The sequence below is a fragment of the Coenobita brevimanus genome, chromosome 101 (genome assembly GCF_032717465.1).
Source record: "Coenobita brevimanus isolate Jiangsu-jjx chromosome 101, ASM3271746v2, whole genome shotgun sequence".
Lineage (NCBI taxonomy): Eukaryota > Metazoa > Arthropoda > Malacostraca > Decapoda > Coenobitidae > Coenobita > Coenobita brevimanus.
In genome coordinates, this window is record NC_137054.1 from 45,191,476 (window position 1) to 45,209,111 (window position 17,636).

At 41.7% G+C, this 17,636-nt stretch overlaps 1 protein-coding gene across 1 annotated transcript in view; it reads right to left on the reverse strand.

Moving 5' to 3' along the window:
• The window catches only part of LOC145415017 (reelin-like), a 492,696-nt gene that overhangs the window by 59,189 nt on the left and 415,871 nt on the right, over nt 1-17,636 (reverse strand). The window contains exons 35-36 of the mRNA XM_080284434.1: nt 12,142-12,299; nt 11,509-11,711 (exon numbers count right to left, since the gene is read on the reverse strand). Coding sequence (XP_080140560.1) covers nt 11,509-11,711; nt 12,142-12,299 — 361 coding nt within the window. The remainder of the gene's footprint in view (nt 1-11,508; nt 11,712-12,141; nt 12,300-17,636) is intronic.

Here is a 17,636-nt window from a genome sequence, read left to right on the forward strand (position 1 = left end):
CTGATATCTCTCCTGTTGGTCCAACAAGACATATCTCATCCCGGACCTGTATATTAACACAGACCGTAGGTTAAGGGGAAGTTCAAGAACCCTGCAGAGGCATTCGGAGGCTGTGTCTGAATTACCTTGTGGAACTAATGCTTTGTCCAACTTATTCACATGATTGTTCACACCCATGCTGGTTGTTGAATGTGACCTGCCAAGTTTGTATAAGGATTCTTCAGCTTACCAAACCTAGTCATATGTGAAGAATAATAAGATGTTTGAGCATATAAAGAAATACTGCCAGACAGTACTTAGACTAGGGCATATGCATGGATAGCCCTGAGCTAACAGTCACCACTCTCGCTTTCGAGTGATGGGCTGTGGGTTACTGAGGGCACCCAAATGGATCCTTTTAATGTACCAGGGGTCGATCCTGCAGGGGGGTATAAGCCAAACTGAAGCATGGTCTCGCAGTGGAGAGGAACTGGGCCTGATTGACTGCTGTCTCCCTTGAAAACACCAGGCAAGGCTCTGAGCCTCACCTTTAATATCCACACTGTGTTTCTGCATTAACCAGGAAACAACTTGTTCTCCGGTTAATAGAGATACAGGGTTTAACCAAGGAACACCCATTCTAAGCAGTTAATCAGCCCAAGAACTAGTACATCTCCAGGTTAATAGTATACCTGACAAGAATTTATTGGCATCCTCGAATGCTGGAGGCTTTGGCTAGCAGGGAATTTTTTCTCAACCATGGGTTGTCGTTGGCATATGTGTTGACTACTAGGGAGTGAGTAATTGTAATTTAACGTGCAATGTTTGTCACACTGACACTATTGATGCTCCAGCTTGATTGATTTCACAGGTACTGTGATGGCAGAGCAGTTGTGCTGCACTGATCTTCATCAAGTTCACCATTGCCATCTCCCGCCACCCTCATCATCAGCATATCACTACTGATTGTGTTATGCTATTTTACACGTAGGTACAGTTACACTACAAATGTCACACCTATACCATGTATTACATACACCACACCACATAACAGTTGTGTTGAAGTCAATGTAGCAAACTACTGCTCATTTTCACCTGAGTACATTATTGGTCAATGTCGTCACGGAGTTTTTCTCTCAAGCTTCCTTTTATTAATGTAAATACGAGGTTTTTAACCCGTCACGTCCTGAGCTATTTCGCACCTCCGACACCCCCCAGTCCCGAGGTATTTTTGAAAAAATTTTTTTTGACTAAAACCTCCGCTTTTGGTGAGAAACATCGAAAATTCATAGAGAAATCACTCACCTGAGGTTTAAAATACTCGATCCAGGTAGCAGTACCTCCTTACCTTACTGGGTTTTCTAACAGGCTGGCACCAAAGAAAACGAGTTCTATGGGAGGGTAACTATTTCACACCACTCATAAACGGTATTTATTTATTTACTTGGTACGAATTTATATGTAGTACGACAGTATATTGGTTTTCAAACAATAATATAGGCATTATAAGCATTGTTTCACTCACTAACTCATCACCATACCTGACCTTTTTTTGCCACATTACCGATCATCATTTCTGACTGTTTCTTCCTCTAATGCTATGTAAACTTTGTCCTCCACATTGTCATCGATTGGGGAATCACTCTGGCCCTGAATGTCTTTATTGGCCAGGTCACTGGTAACAGGTGAATTGTCGAGACAATGGCGTGCAGGTGGGGGGGGGGTAGGTTATGCGGTGTAAGGCATTGTCCCTGCTTGGCATCTTGTAGAGGAATAGAGGAAGGTGTTCCGTGTATACGTACGAAAAATCACGCTCGAAAATTGAAAATTGTGCAAATTATGAACCTTGCAATTGCGCAATGTACCAGTACGTCGTCGGGACTGGCAAATGCAAAATGTTGCAAAGTATCCATATGTCGACAGGACGGGGCTGGTAAAGCTCATTGACGACAGTGATTTTTCCCCTGTAGCAGGAGTGCACACACACCACAGTGTGAATTGTGTGTGACTGAGTTAGGATATTTATTATATCTATCGATCTATCTATCTATATATCCTGTATATCTATCTATCTATCTATATATATATATTTTTTTTTTAAATAACAGAACGGAGGAAGGAAAAACAAATGGGGGAAAAAAAAAAAATCCATACACCAGACTACTGGTGTCCTCCATTCATAAAATATCTGTAACAGTTAGACTTGAACAGTTGTGGGTTGAAATTTGGAGGAAAACAACTCTGGGGAAGCGAGTTCCAGAGAGATGCAGTTCGGGGAATGAAAGAATTCTGATAGGCAGAAGTTCTGCGATATGGTTGAGTGACATTCCAGTCATGAGCGCTACCAGATGCCCGTGTAGCACGAGGGAAGGCATGGAGAGGCGGCACCATGGACGCAACCTCGTCTGAGCACTTGCCAAAAAAATATCTGTAAAATAATGCAAGGGAGGCAACATTCCTTCTTACTTGCAGGGGAGGTAGTTTATATGTAATGGCAGGGTTGTTAATGATTCTAAAAGCTTTATTCTGAATTTTGTCCAGTTGTCTCAATGCAACCTCTCCACAACCATTCCACAAGGGTGAGCAATATTCAAGCTGAGAGCGCACATGACTTATAAATTATACCTAACTGCTCATCGGTGAAGAAGTTACGGACTCTGTACAATAATCCAAGTTTCTTTGAGGCGGCCTTAGCAAGTGATCTGACATGAGAGGTCCAGCTGAGGGCACTGTTAAGTGAGACACCAAGAATTTCAATACTTTTGGAGATGGGAATATTAGTAGCAGTGAAGGTAATGTACGAATCTGGCAATATCTGTCTATTAGTAAACTGTATATATTTAGTTTTACTAGCATTAAAAGAGACAGGGTTGTTTTGTCCCCATTCACTGATTGTAGCTAGATCTTGATTTATGGAGATGGCTGTACTGAGTTGAGAGGTAGAGATATTAGACTTTGTAAATAGATGTATGAGTGTGAATGAACTATGTAGTGTTGAGTCATCTGCATATGAGTGAACGGGATTGTGAGTGACAGATAAGAGATCATTAATATGAACCAGAAATAGGGTTGGCGCCAGAACTGATCCCTGCGGCACGCCGGCGTTAATTGAGTGGAAATTCTAATATACATCATCTACTTTTACTCTTATTTTCCTGTCACTAAGATAAGAAGAAATCAAAGGAACAAAAGACGTTAGTCCATAGCAAGGGAGTTTGGACAGCAGGGAACGGTGCCATACTCTGTCGAAAGCTTTAGAGATATCAAGAGCTACTGCATGAATTTCTCCAAAAAGATCAATTGATTGATGGATGGTATGAGTTAAGAGATTGAGTATGTCAATGGTGGATCTTTCGTGGCGAAAACCGTATTGTCTATCACTAATTAAGTTGTTGGATTCAAGATGTTTAACAATATGCTTATTAATTAAAGTTTCAAATACCTTACCAAGAGAAGATGTGACAGCTATTGGTCTGTAATTGGAGGGGTCAGACGAACTTCCTTTCTTCGGAACTGGGTGGATATTGGCTTCTTTCCATGAATTTGGGAATAAAGAAGTACGTATGCATAGTCTGAATAATTTGGCTAGGACAGAGGCAAGTTCAGGGGAACACTTTTTCAAAACAATTGGAGGAATTCCATCTGGGCCTGGAGCTTTGTTGGTAGGTAAATTGTCTAGGATGGATTTTACGAATCTTGTCTGTAATTTAAGTGGGGCAATTTCGGGAGAATCAAGTTCCAGTACTGAGACATTCTGGCTGGTATCATCTATGGTAGAGTTTCTTGCAAAGGTACTAGCAAAGATATCTGCTTTCCCACGTGGGTTATTTGTAATAATGCCATCTGAAGATTTTAGTGGGGGAATGGAAGATGACTTGTTAAAGTTATTATTGAAAGAGTTAAGAGTTGACCAGAATATTCTATTGTCATTAGGGTTGTTAAGTAGTTTTGGTGCTTGCTTTTGAAGAAAGTTTGATTAAATAGATTTAATACAGCTTTTGCATGATTTCTAGCAATTTTAAATTGGGAGAGTGATTCAGATGTTTTTGATTTTAAGTAAGAGTTATATGCTAATGACTTTTGGGCTGTTGCTCTGGCACAATTGCCATCAAACCATTTTGGAGAGTTTGATCTTTTAGTGAACTGTTGACTTGGTATGAATAAATCCATACCAGCTAGTATTAAGTCGCAAATGTGGGACTGGGTAGTACTGGGATCACTAGAGAAGAAAGACTGCCGTGGAACATCAGCAAGATAATTTCTAAATCCATCCCAGTCTGCCCTGTCAAAGTGCCATCGGGAGTAGACTGTAGCACCAGTCGAACAGGGCAGTACTCCCGAGGTTGATGGCAAGTTGGTGATAGGGCCGCTGCAAAAAAATGGAGATATATCGGTAGAGGGTGAGATTTGTGGTCCTGTGAGGAAAAGGGCCAAAGGGGATATGGACTGAAGGAAAAAATGAACTGAGTTTAAATTTGTGGTAAGGCCGCGGATGTTGGTAAAGAATAAGGCCGCACCGTCACCTCTTCGCCGACGAGCATTCCCGGAAATAGCAACAGTCCCTGCCGGCACAGTCGCTTGATGACGACCGGGAGGACCCTGTCAAACTTTTCTAAGAAAAATTTCATTTTGGTGGGGTGTGATGTCATGAATTTGCAACATTGTGTTGTTGTGCAAATTCGTGACATTGTACTATTATGAGAACTCACGAACATAAGCGGAAACCCAGTGCGATTCGCTCACTTTACCATTCCTGTAAGCACTCTGACTGGGATGGTTTTTCAAAACATTCGTCATTGTTTCATAAGTGACTGTTCTTATGCACGACCTTGGTGCGTCAGTGAGTGAATTATTGTGTGCATGTCGTTTGCCCTGCCTGTTGAGTTGAGGACAGTAAGCTCCGCCCATTTCCACTGAACACTGCTCGTACCGGGCATGAGAAACATTCAAACTGTCATTTGAGACACTCGTGAAGGATAGCCTTATGCCAGGATGTGTGAGGGCTCCCGGAGATTACACCCTTGTGTCTCGAGTTGCGGGCCTTAGTTATGGGATGCCAGGCCTCTCCACTCACCATGGTTAGTAACCGCTGCTCAGTAGCCATGAACTGTGGACGTAGCTGAGAGCAGTGAACCAGTCTACTGTAGTTCTCGACACCATATATCTGCAGCCTGCTACCCACAGGGAGGTGGACGTAGCAACGGAGGAGCTCACGCAAGATCGTCAAAGATTTATCCTTCATATGACTCCACATTTCCAAGTTACAGTATCTTTTTTATTCTCTCTCTCTCTCTCTCTCTCTCTCTCTCTCTCTCTCTCTCTCTCTCTCTCTCTCTCTATTGCGTGAGTGAGTGAATTTGCTTGCTTGGGATTCTGAATTTACTTGCTTAACCTGTAATGTAAGATTTCATTTTGCTGTAATTAATAAATTTACAGTTCTTCTCTTTGAGTTTGACTGGTCGTAAAAATCGTGTTTCATTTTTCCATATTGTTCTCACTTTATTTGCTTGCTACCAGTTTGCACAAACTTTTCTTGATATTAGCCACATCTGGTAGTAAGCCAGTTCATAATAAAGCCGCTTGAACAAGCTAGGAGTTAGTGGAAGCAAGAATCTGTTTAGTATTCCTAAGTTCTGCAGTAAAATAAATTATTCATTGTCAGGGGGTAAGGACACTTTCTCTCTGAGGCCAACAGTGGGCTACTACAAATTCAGCATCCATGAGTAATTATCTCTAGCTGAATACAGTTTGAATAGAAAGTCTATAAAATTCTCGTCTTTTGAAACTCGGCTATGCAATCCAGAATAAAGTAAAAACATATTACTTTAATTTCATTAGTCAATCTCCTTGTGACAAGTGGCGAGCTTCCTTTTCCTCCCATTAAATTGGAGACTGATATTTCCTCTCCACCCGTGACAGAGAGAGAGAAGCGAGTCATTTGGAAGAAGGTAAATTATGAACCAAAAAGTTTTATGAACCAAAGTGCTTTATATTGTGCCCCGTACCCATGAGAGTTCTATTCCACACACGAGTGAATAAGACCCCTGTACAAGATCAATACCTTCACGTGGGTAAAGAAAGTACTGAGTCGACTTAGCACATCCACTGTTTTGCAGTCGGATTTGGAGGAGGTAAAGCAATCTTTCCATGATGGTCATGAGGCTACCTTCACGGACCTGACGCAAAACTACCGCAGCCAGTTTTTTTAAGTTTCTCTCTTTGAAACTCATAGTGTTTTCTTTTTTTTAATTAAAATGCCTCTTATGGTCAAAATTGAAGAGTGCTAAATAATCACCTGGGGGTAAGGGGAGTTTTCAAGAATACTCCTCCAGTATCCCTGCTTGTCATACGAGGCGACTAAAAGGGTTGGCGGAGGGTTTGTACCCCTCCCCGGAAAATAGCTAGCTAAAAAGACGAACAAGAAGCCTCGGACAAGGACTGACCAAAAGACGATGACCAAGAACCGGACAATGGACATGATACGGATCGCAACATGGAATGCAGGGAGGGGCGAATGATGAGGTGAGAGAGAGATTGTCCAGGTGCTTGAGGGTGCGAAAGTGGATGTATGTGGTGTATCTGAAACTAAATGGAGAGGAGAGAGTGTGAGAGAATGGGAGTATGGATGGGGTATATGTGCAGGAGTAGGTGAGAATGAGAGGACAAAAGAAGGAGTGTGTATTGTTGTGAGTAAAAGATGGAAGAAGAACATAACAGAGTATGGATCAGTTGGCTCATGGATTGTGTGGGTAAGATATAAAGTTGGAATACAAATGTGGGCGATTGTGTGCGTGTATGTGCCAATGCAAGATCGTGCAAGCAGAGTGAGACAAGAGTTCTGGACAAGTGTGGAAGTGTGCATGGAAAGTTTGGAAGGAATGAGGATGTGTTTTTGATTGGTGATATCAATGGTAAAGTAGAGAATGTGAAGGTGGATGGAATAGTTGGTGAATGGGGTGTGCCTGTAGAGATAGATGAGAATGACAGTGCGTTGGTGGACATTTGTGCCAGGAGGGTGTTGATGATAGCCAATACCCTCTTCAGGCACAAAATGATCTACAGATATACATGGCGAGTGATGAGAAGGGTGGGTGATGAACTGAATGAATGGAAGGCAACGATTGATTATATGTGTGTGTGGATGAAAGGATGCGAGATGTGGAATGGATGCAAGAGCTTATAGAGGTTGGGGGAATGGACTTTCTGACCACTACTTGGTGGTGGCCAGAATCAAGATCCAAGTAAGATGGAGAAATAGAAGAAGGGAAGGACGTGAGGAAGGAGTAGTTGCAAGGAGAGTGCAAGGGTTACAAGAGATGAGAAAAAAGCAGAATATAAGAGAGAAGTGGAGGAACGATTAGGTAAATATGAACTGGAGCAGATGGGGGATGTGGAAGGTGTGTGCAGGATATTCACAGAAGAAATATGAGCAGCATGTGATGTGGTGTGTGGGATGAAGAGAAGACGGAGGGGGGTGCAAAGAACAGCGTGGTGGAATGAAGAGGTGAGGCTGTGGCACAAAAGAAGAAAGCATACAATGAATGGATGAGAAAGAGGGGCGTGGAAGAAGCTGAGAGGCGGAAGAGAGAGTTATATGTAGCAAGGAAGAGAAAGGTGAAAAGATTAGTAAGAGAGAGTAAGAAGAGAGTGGATGAGGAATTTGGAAGAAATTTGAGTGTCAAGTGGAGGGAATGTAAGAAAATGTTCTGGAAGGAGGTGAAGAGTGTAAGACAGGGTGGCAGTGAAGTTAGCAGAGGAGTGAAAGATAAAAATGGTAGATTACTAGTGGAGATGGGAGAAAAAGTGAGCAGATGGAGAGAACACTTTAAGGAATTGTTGAACATAAAGGATGGACGTAATGCGAGTATAAGTGGCTTGGGAATGGCTGGGAGAAGGAAGGAGGTGAGAAGACAGAAAGAAAGCAGTAGGATAGAAGTTGTGGAAGCAATGAAGAAAGTCAAATTGGGGGAAGCCCCAGGACTTGATGTACCGTGTGGTGAAATGCTGAAGCATGGGGGAGAGATGGTAGTAGAATGGATGTGGAAGATGTGCAGATTGGGCTGGGAGGAAGGTAGAGTCCTGGAGGATTGGAAGTCAGGTATAATTATTCCCTCGTACAAAGGAAAAAGGGAAAAAGAAGTGTGTGGTAATCATAGGGGCATTTGTCTTCTTAGTGTAATAGGAAAAGTGTATGGTAGGATACTTATTGACAGAGTTAGGGAAATAACAGAGGAATTAGTTGGAGAAGAACAGGGAGCCTTTAGGAAGGGAAGAGGTTGTGTAGATCAGATATTCATTCTCAGATCTTTAGTGGGTAAGTTTCTAGAGAAGGGAAAGTTGTATGCGGCTTTCATGGATTTGGAGAAAGCATATGACAGGGTGGATAGACAAGGATTGTGGAAGTATTAAGAACAAATGGAGTAGATGGGAAGTTGTTGAATTCTATGAAGAGTATGTACGATGGTGCTAAGGCTGCAGTGCGTGTGGATGGTGAACTGAGTGAATTTTTCTCTTTGAAAGTTGGGTTGAAACAGGGATGTGTTATGTCCCCAGGGCTGTTCAATCTGTACATGGATGGGGTAATAAAAGAGGTACAAGGTAGGGCAGTGGATGTTGGAGTGGCCCTGGTGAGAGAGGGTAGTGTTTGGAAACTCCCTGTACTGTTGTTTGCAGATGATACTGTGTTGTCGAATGAAGACGAAGAGGAGCTGCAAGGCTTGGTGGATGAGTTTGGAAGACTGTGTATGAAACGGAATCTAAAGGTGAATGTAAGGAAGAGTAAAGTGATGGTCTTTGAGAGAGGTGAAGTCAGTGAATGTACAGTGAGGCTGGATGGTCAGGAAATGGAAAATGTGAGTACGTTTAAGTACTTGGGTAGTGTGATGAGTAAGAATGGAAGTTTGGAGGGTGAAGTGCTTGAAAGGGTACAACAAGGAAGAAAGGTTGTTGGTTCCTTGAAAGCTGTGATAAGAAACAGGGAAGTGAGCATGGATGTGAAGAAGTTACTACATGACAGTATAGTGATATCAACTCTAACGTATGGAAGTGAAGCTTGGACGTTGTTGGAGGGACAGAAGTCAAGAGTGAGAGCAGTGGAAGTGAGTTATTTAAGAGGAGTCTGTTGAGTCACATGGAGAGACAGGCTGACAAATGAGGATATAAAGGAGCGTTGTGGTGTGGATTTGGATGTGATAGGAAACGTTAGGAGGAACACTATGAAGTGGTTTGGCCATGTGGAGAGGATGGAGGGTGAGAGACTGACGAGGAGAGTGTATGTGAGTGAGATGGAGGGTGGGAGAGGGAGAGGGAGGCCGAGGGAGGGATGGAGTGGAGAAGTATATAAGAGAGAGGGGTGTGAGTTGGAAGCAGGGCAGTGAAATGGCGGGGGACAGGGCGACGTGGAGGAGATTTGTTTGTGGCCACCCCGTACGGGATTGAGGCGTCTGGCAATAGATAGACTGATAGATGGCGTCAGCTGACACAGCAACTGACATATTAAACAAACTCAAAAATTCAAGCTGAGCAATTCTGAATTTCGTAAGAAAATCGCTCAGAGCTCTCCAAGAGCTGATACTCGAATTCTTCTTGAAGGAGAGAATCACATCCCTCAAGTGTACCACTTCCGTCCGCTTCCCTCGCTTCCAACATGCAAAAACATCGAGAGACGCTGAAAAACTGAGTTGTGTATTGTTGATGATTTTGTCAGATTGGAAGATGAAGCAACTGATTTTTTGCTGAATTACAAACTCCATTTCTTTTACTGGAATTAGAAATAACAGCCAAGTCAGAAATGAGGTGTGCCATAGCCTCCCTGCGTGGCCGCTGCAAGGAGTTGGTTGAAAAATGAAGGGTGATGTACTTGATGTATGTGTGGAAAGAGCTAGATTTGTTCCTCATGGTTTTGTCTTCTCACCAGCGCCTTTCCTTCTGTTCAGAAAATATCAGGTTTGCACTTCTAGCTCTATACAATCATATGCTGATGACTCCATCTTGCACATTTACGCCTGCTTTACTCAGCGTTCATTACAGTAGTTGAATCTGCAACTAGGAATGAGACTATGGCGCACCCAGTTTCTGATCTGGCTATCATTTCTGATTGGGGCAAAAGAAACTTTGTTGCTTTTTTGTGCATCAAAACCTCAGTTCCTGCACTTTTCGTCAGAATCATCCACATGAATATTTCTGAATATTCAACAAAGTACCATCTCTTAATACCCTTGGGCTTTCCTTCTCTCGGGAGCTATCATGCAAAGATCACATTGCTTCCTTTGCCAAATCTCCTTTCAAGAGATCAGGTGTGCTAAGCCAACTACGTACGTTTTTTTTTACTCTCCATGGCTGTTGATTTTGTACAAGTGTGTGTGTGTGTGTGTGTGTGTGTGTGTGTGTGGTGAGGGTAGTCGGGCCTGCCCACAGGCAGCTCTTCTAAGCTGGGTGGATTCAAAGGATTTTAATTTCATCAGTTCTTTCCTCTTATTGACCCTCATAAAGTCTCCCCCAGTGAACAATCACATTTCCGCTTTCTAATTTCTAATACTATATATAGGACAACAGCTTAGCAAGTATGACAGTATTATATCAAATTAAACAAATGGTTTTGATCATTTGACGGCAGATTTCTGTTTGACATTTTCATCTTTTTTTCCTGAGGTAATACATCAGCAATAAATAAATTAATAACAAGACGAGAGCAATCCGGAACTGCAAACGCCTGCCATAGCTGAGATGTTATTATCTTGTAATTTTTGTGCAAGCATGATAGGCATTATTTATCGAATTAAAAACGAAAATGTTGAAACTGTCACTATCCACCACTGGTAAAGCATCCTTTAAAGAATTCGTGGATCCAGATATGATCCTGATTACCACTAAAATCTTAGGGACTGTTCCTTGGGCCACACCTTAGCCCTTCAGGAAATTTCATCAAAATCCGTTCATAACTTACTGAATAATCCGACTAACAGACAACTAAACCAATGCAGGCAAAAACATAACCTCCTTGGCGGAGGTAAATAAAAAATAAATAAGATGCTGTCTTAATTTGTAGGGTGAAGCATGCAAAAATATAAAGTAAAATTCAGCAAGGTACGAACTTCAAACAAAAGACTGATGTAGTGAAACTATATAATTAAATGTGTGATATAGTTTTCTAAATCATGCATGCATGTTACATGCATGAAACAGAGCAAAGAAGTGTTGCATACTTGGAACATGGATCAAACACGCTTTGGACAAGACAACTGTTGCATGGCTGACAAGGAATAAACAATTCTTGTGTGCTTGGAACAGGGAACAAACAAGTGCGGCATTCGTGGGACAAGGAACAAGTGTTCTATGCTTAGGACAGGGAACAGGAAGTGCTGCCTGTTTAGGACAAAACAAACAAGTACTGCATACACAAGACGGAACAAACAAGCGTTGCATGCTTATGATGGTGCATGCAAGTGACACGGAACATGTATGCAACATATTATCCTGCAATAAACAGTCATTTCAAGAAGTACTCTTATGTGAGGAAAGAAAACTGACGAGGGCTCATGGTGGATAAGCAAGAGCTTTTTGAGCGTGTGCCAGCTGATGCCTGCGTCACAGGAGGCTTGGAGCAGCAAACTGTGGTCCCCACCGGCCTTGCTGCCACTCACACGGTTGGAGCACCCACTCCGCACCTCAAACTGCACAAACAGAGCTTCTCGCAGGTCCAGATCCTTCGTCTCTAGGTATCTGCTGCATCCCTGTGGAGAAATATATGGCTCACTCCTCTCACCCATTATCCTGCCGGGAAAACTACTCACTTACTATATGCTTTGAAGGTGGGATATTCAGTTTCAGTTAATAAGTTAACGTAGTGTTTTTTTTTTTCTTGTTCCTGTAGGCTAAAAGCCAAACGAAGTAGTGCAAAGAAAAGTTTTTCTGCACTATCTTAATACAACCAGTGTTAAGTCCAGGGTGAGGAAGGATCAAGAAATTACACCATTCCCTTCATGTCACCTCGTTACATGACGTTGGTCTTTCTTTTATGTATTCGAAAGTCTAATCCCATGCTGTATCTTTAGTACAAGAGAAACAGGAGCAGAGAGTTTTCTGTGAATGTCCTTTTTGCCTGTCCTAGAGAGACTGTAATATCATGGCTATGTGGAGCTGCATAATGGTTGAAAGACCAACCCCAAGGAAGTGCAGAGCTTGTCCGGAGGCAACAGGTCCACAGTGGTCAGCGATCTGGGCACCCACTACGCTCTGCCACTCGTCAGTCCAGTTCTCCTCTTCGAAGTCCGCCACCAGAAAAGTAGGTAGAGGTTGAGCAGGCTCCTCACACATGCCACCTGCAGACATGTACAGTTAAAACCTTCACTGTTGCCACAATATTTCTTTCCTTGCTACCACACGCCTGTTTCATTACGCTAAGAAGAGACATCATAATTTAAAGTGAATTAATTGTCCCAGCTCTAAACATGTCACCTTTCATGCCAACGCTTCCACCTGCTTTCTTCTACCTATGACTTCATCAATGCCTACACAAGCATTTATCCTACTACTTCTTGACAGTCCACTAATTAATTACCAGGTCCTTAAAAGCACCCCACTTACACTATCAGATACGACAGCAATCACTACTCCATCACATCTGACCAACAGTCACTAAGCCAGCTATCGCTACATAACCACTTAACAAAAGCCTCCCTTAGAACAAAATCAATCTCCATGGCCCGTATTCTCGACGGTTAAGGAGGCTTCTTACCACCTCTTCCTTAACGACTTATTTTTCAAACTGCCATTAATATCCACTTTTTTTTCTTATATCTTTTCGATGTCGACATAGATTGCATGAGTAACATCAGAATACTGTAACGATGCAGAATCAGACATACAAATTCGGAAGACATGTTAGTAATGTTCCTAAGCTCATAATAAAACTTCTCCATTACTATCTAAAATGATTATCTTACTTCCAAAGTGTATTACGTTCTTTTAATCTCTCCACTCTGAAATTCCATCACCAGATTGACGTTCATTACAACGTTTATTTGTACTCTCCACTGAATGGTCCACGCGGTGCTTCATTCGTTCCTCACTATCTAGAGCAGCCTGGAAAGCGCCTTGCAAGTATCTCTGACCGTTTTGGAGGCTTAGATTTTACTTCACCTGTTCCTTACGACTAAATTTTCTTCTTTATATGTAAACTTTTTATCTCCTTTGGTGTCCTCCTGTCAATCGAGTAAGGCCCCTGGACTCTTTCAGGTAGCAACGTCTGTGTCACTACGACGCTGCGAACTGGGTATTTCTCAAACAGTATCGCACTGACCTTCCAAGAATGACTATTCCTCCCATGGTCTACAGCCCGCTGGAGGTAAAGTATATTGGGAACGCGGAAGTGTACAGTCCTTTCTTTTACCTTCTGACTAATTCCTCAACACTATGGCTTCAGTCACCCGAGTTCTATTGGTATCCACAACAAGGAGGGGGCATTCGCAAAGTATTGCAGCCAGCCTGTGTCTAACTGAGTGAACTTCGCATTTCTCCCCAGAATGGTGCTAAAACTTTTTCTCGCCTTACCCAAAACCACTTCTTCGGTTCTAAATGGAGTGTTCTTTTAAGTTCAGGCTCCTCCTATCCATTCTAGTATATACAATAGCCAATAGCCTCTCCTCCCTCTACTTCTCTCTTTCTCAATACTTCTTTCATTCCCTTCTCTCCTTTTCCTCTTCCCCCTTTCTCTCGTTCCCCCCCCCCCCTCTCTCGCTCTCTCTCGTCTTTTCCTCTGCATTTTCATTGTCCCTATAACTCTGTCGATAATTTGTTCTCATGACGCCAGCTTTTTTGTCTCCATTTCCAGTCTGGACGATGCCAGTGCTATTCCTCCAGCTTTTTCCTTCTAAGACATTTTCCTCCCTTCTAAAGGTGATCCTTCTGTCCTCATTGGCTTTAGTATTAATAAAGCATTTGGTCTTAATGGTGTCCCTCTTTGTGCTCTCAAGAACTGCGCTTCCATACTGGGTCTTTGCCAAAACAAATTCTCTCGCCTTTGTCTATCACTTTCCTCCTTTCCTTCCTGGTAGAAGTTTGCTCCCACTCAGCCTATCTTGAAGAAGGATGACAGTTTCTTATCATGTAACTATCACCAGGTTGAGCTGTTTCCTTGCCTTCCCTCGTGCTACACGGGCATCTGGTAGCGCTCATGACTGGAATGCCACTCAGCCATATTGCGGAACCTCTGCCTATCAGAATTCTTTCATTCCCCGAACTGCATCTCTCTGGAACTCGCTTCCCCAGAGTTGTTTTCCTCAAAACTTCAACCTAGAGCTGTTCAAGTCTAACTGTTACAGATACTTTATGAACAGAGGACACCAGTAATCTGGTGTATGGATTAGTTTATTTATTCGTTTTTTCTTCCTGTGATCTTTTTATATATATATATATATATATATATATATATATATATATATATATATATATATATATATATAAAGCTCTTTAGCCTTTTCTCAATAGGTCGATTCTGAAGCACCATTCTTCTCATAATATTCTTTCTGACGACCAGTATGGGTTGATGTGTCTGCAACATTACACTGGTTATCTTATATGCCTCTAATCGTATTAATCTCATTTAGGACTTCAGCAAGACTTTTACTGCTGCGACAGACTTATCCAAGACCTTTGACAAAGTCAATCACAGATCTCTGATACCATACAGTACCCTCCAGGTTCCATCTTTTCGACCAAGCCATCAGCCAAAGTTCCTTTTCTGGCCATTTTACAACTGTCTAGACGGTCACTGCACTTTCTTGAAAACTATCAGCAATGGCGGTCCTCAGACTTCTGTCCTCTCATCAATGGCCTTCCAAGATGTTTATCAAGCCTTACCCACGCACAAGCTGACGATTCCATGCATCACTTTTCACCTTCTTGTTACTACGTCCTGCACAGCAATAACTACTTTATAATACTCCCGAGAAGAGGCTATGACACATCCGACTTCGACCTCACCCAGATTTCAGTATTAGGTATGGAATAATATTTGATTTCATTCAGTCACGTCTTGTACATTGTACCATGATTTCCATCCAGTATCACACAAGTTTTGTACATCCAAACACCCGTTTCCATCCGGTATCATACAAGTTTAACACCCATGTACAGTAAAACTAAAATATGTGTAAATTTTGTCTTTTCTCGCAACAAATTAAATATCCTAAATAATAGTATTGAATAGCTCGTCTATTCAGTTGGTGCTCTTCTTAATACTTCCTCTAATTTTTCTCTTCAAGATTTTCATTTAGTTCAAAAGGTACAGATTAAAACATGTATAACCGTTGTAACATTTCATGACATGTATGAAAGAGAAGATAATATCTGAGTGATTAAGGATTTCTAAAATAAACTTCTCGTACTCATATTCATATTTTTTATATAAACTTGTCTCTTACCAAGACAGTTGCATCCTCTTTTATGTCTAACTGAAGTTTTCCAGTGTGACTGAAAAAATGAAAATCAGCTTAACCTTTTTCCGAAGCAGAGTTTTAAGAAAATGCATTTCAAAAATTAGTTTATGCTCTATAATTTCAGAACACTGTTTATTATTTAAGCACTTTATCACGTTTTTTATCATATATACGGTATATCTATATATCTAATCTATCTATCTATCTATCTATCTATCTATACATATAATTAGATAGACACATAGACAGATATAGATATAGATAATAGATAGTTAGCTAGATAGATATACTGAACATAAACTTGAGATATATATATATATATATATATATATATATATATATATATATATCACCTTGTTATGCACTATTATCTATCTATCTATCTATCTATCTATCTATCTATATATATATATATATATATATATATATATATATATATATATATATATATATATATATATACAGTATACTGTATATCGCGTATATTAGGTTACATCTGAAAATGAAAAGCTGTGATATGATTTCGCTCGCTGCATATTTGAATCCACTTCAGACGGTGATGTGGCATGAGAAATATTAGTGTGACTGCTGCGTGCTAACCGGTCGCGAAGAAGGGTGATGTGTATGACGATTCCTATGCTACCCAGGGCTGTAGTAGCAGAAGTCGACTATAACACCTGTCGAGTAGGGCAGTACCCCCAAGGTGGATGGAAAGCTGATGACAGGGAGAACTGGAGTTCCCGTTTCGTCAGCCTTCGGAACTAGTTCCTCACCATCCCCCTTTGCTGAACTTTTTCAGTGTTTCAGCAACAGAGTAGGCCAGTATGCTCTCCAGTTCAAGTTTCTCTGTCAACATCAAACTACATGCACACTACACACTACACTGCCTTTTCAAAATTTTAGTAAAAATGGCGTCATACAACATAGCCTCAGAGTCCCCAGGGGGGAGGCATAAATGCCCCCACCATTCACCCCTCTCCAGGTGACGACTCAACGAGATGCCTGGAACCACTGTCTGACTAACTTCTTCATTTCTGCAACATTCGCGGCCTTTCCTCTAATTTTCCCTCTGTTGAGCACCAGCTTTCCTCCTCTAAACCTCACCTTCTCCTCTTAACTGAGACTCAGCTGTCTGAGGCATCTGACAGCAAACCCTGTTCTGTATCCTCCTACTTTCTCTATACTCATTTCAAAGCCAAAGATGGCTGTTATGTATATGTAAGCAAACGACTTATCTTGCTCTTGTGTTCCTGAGCTTGATTCTTCTGAGTTCTCTACTCTCTGGCTTCGGCTTTCCTTTCATTCTGTGACTAAATATATCTGTGCTGTTTACTTATCCTCTAATTCTGCTGACTATGAAAACTTCTTCGACTGTCTTACTTCTAAGGTGGAACACATTCTATCCATTTCTCCTTTCTCTGAAATCTCCATTCTAGGAGATTTCAGTGTTCATCACCACCTTTGCCTCTCCTCTCCTTTCACTGAACCACCTGGTGAACAGGCCTACATCTTTTCTATCCTTAATAACCTAGGGCAGCTTCTACAGCACCCTACCCGTATCCCTAACCGCCTTGGACAGAGTTCCAACACACATGACATCTTCTTTACAACTAATCCTTCTGCTTACACAGCTAATCTTTCCTCTCCGTTGGGCTCCTCTGATCACAACCTTATTACCTTAACCCGTCCTATTGCTCCGGTAATGCCTAAAGACTCTCAAAAGAAACGTCGACTGTGGCACTTTCGAGCTGCGGATTGGGAGGCCCTCAGGCAGTACTTCTTTGATTTTCCCAGGAATGATTATTGCTTCCATGGCCGGGGGCCATCCGAGTGTGCCTTGCGCATTATGGGGGTTATTCTCTCGGACATGGAAGCATACATTCCTTTCTCATATCCTTTGACTAATGCAAGAAAGCCTTGGTTTAATCACGCTTGTTCTATTGCTGTCCACAACAAGGAGAGGGCCTATAAAAGGTACTGGAGCCAACCCACCCCAGAATCACATATTTTTTTTATGTTTCTGCCCGGAATCGTGCTAAGTCTGTTCTTCGCTCCGCTAAAAATAATTTCATCTGTACTAAATGCTCTCAACTCTCCAACTCGAATTCTTCCTGCTCCTTCTGGCACCTTGCCAAAAACTTTTCTAAAAACACTACCTCATCATCCTTCCCTCCTCTTTTCTACTCTGTTGTCTCTGTAACTACTTCTTCTACTGATAAA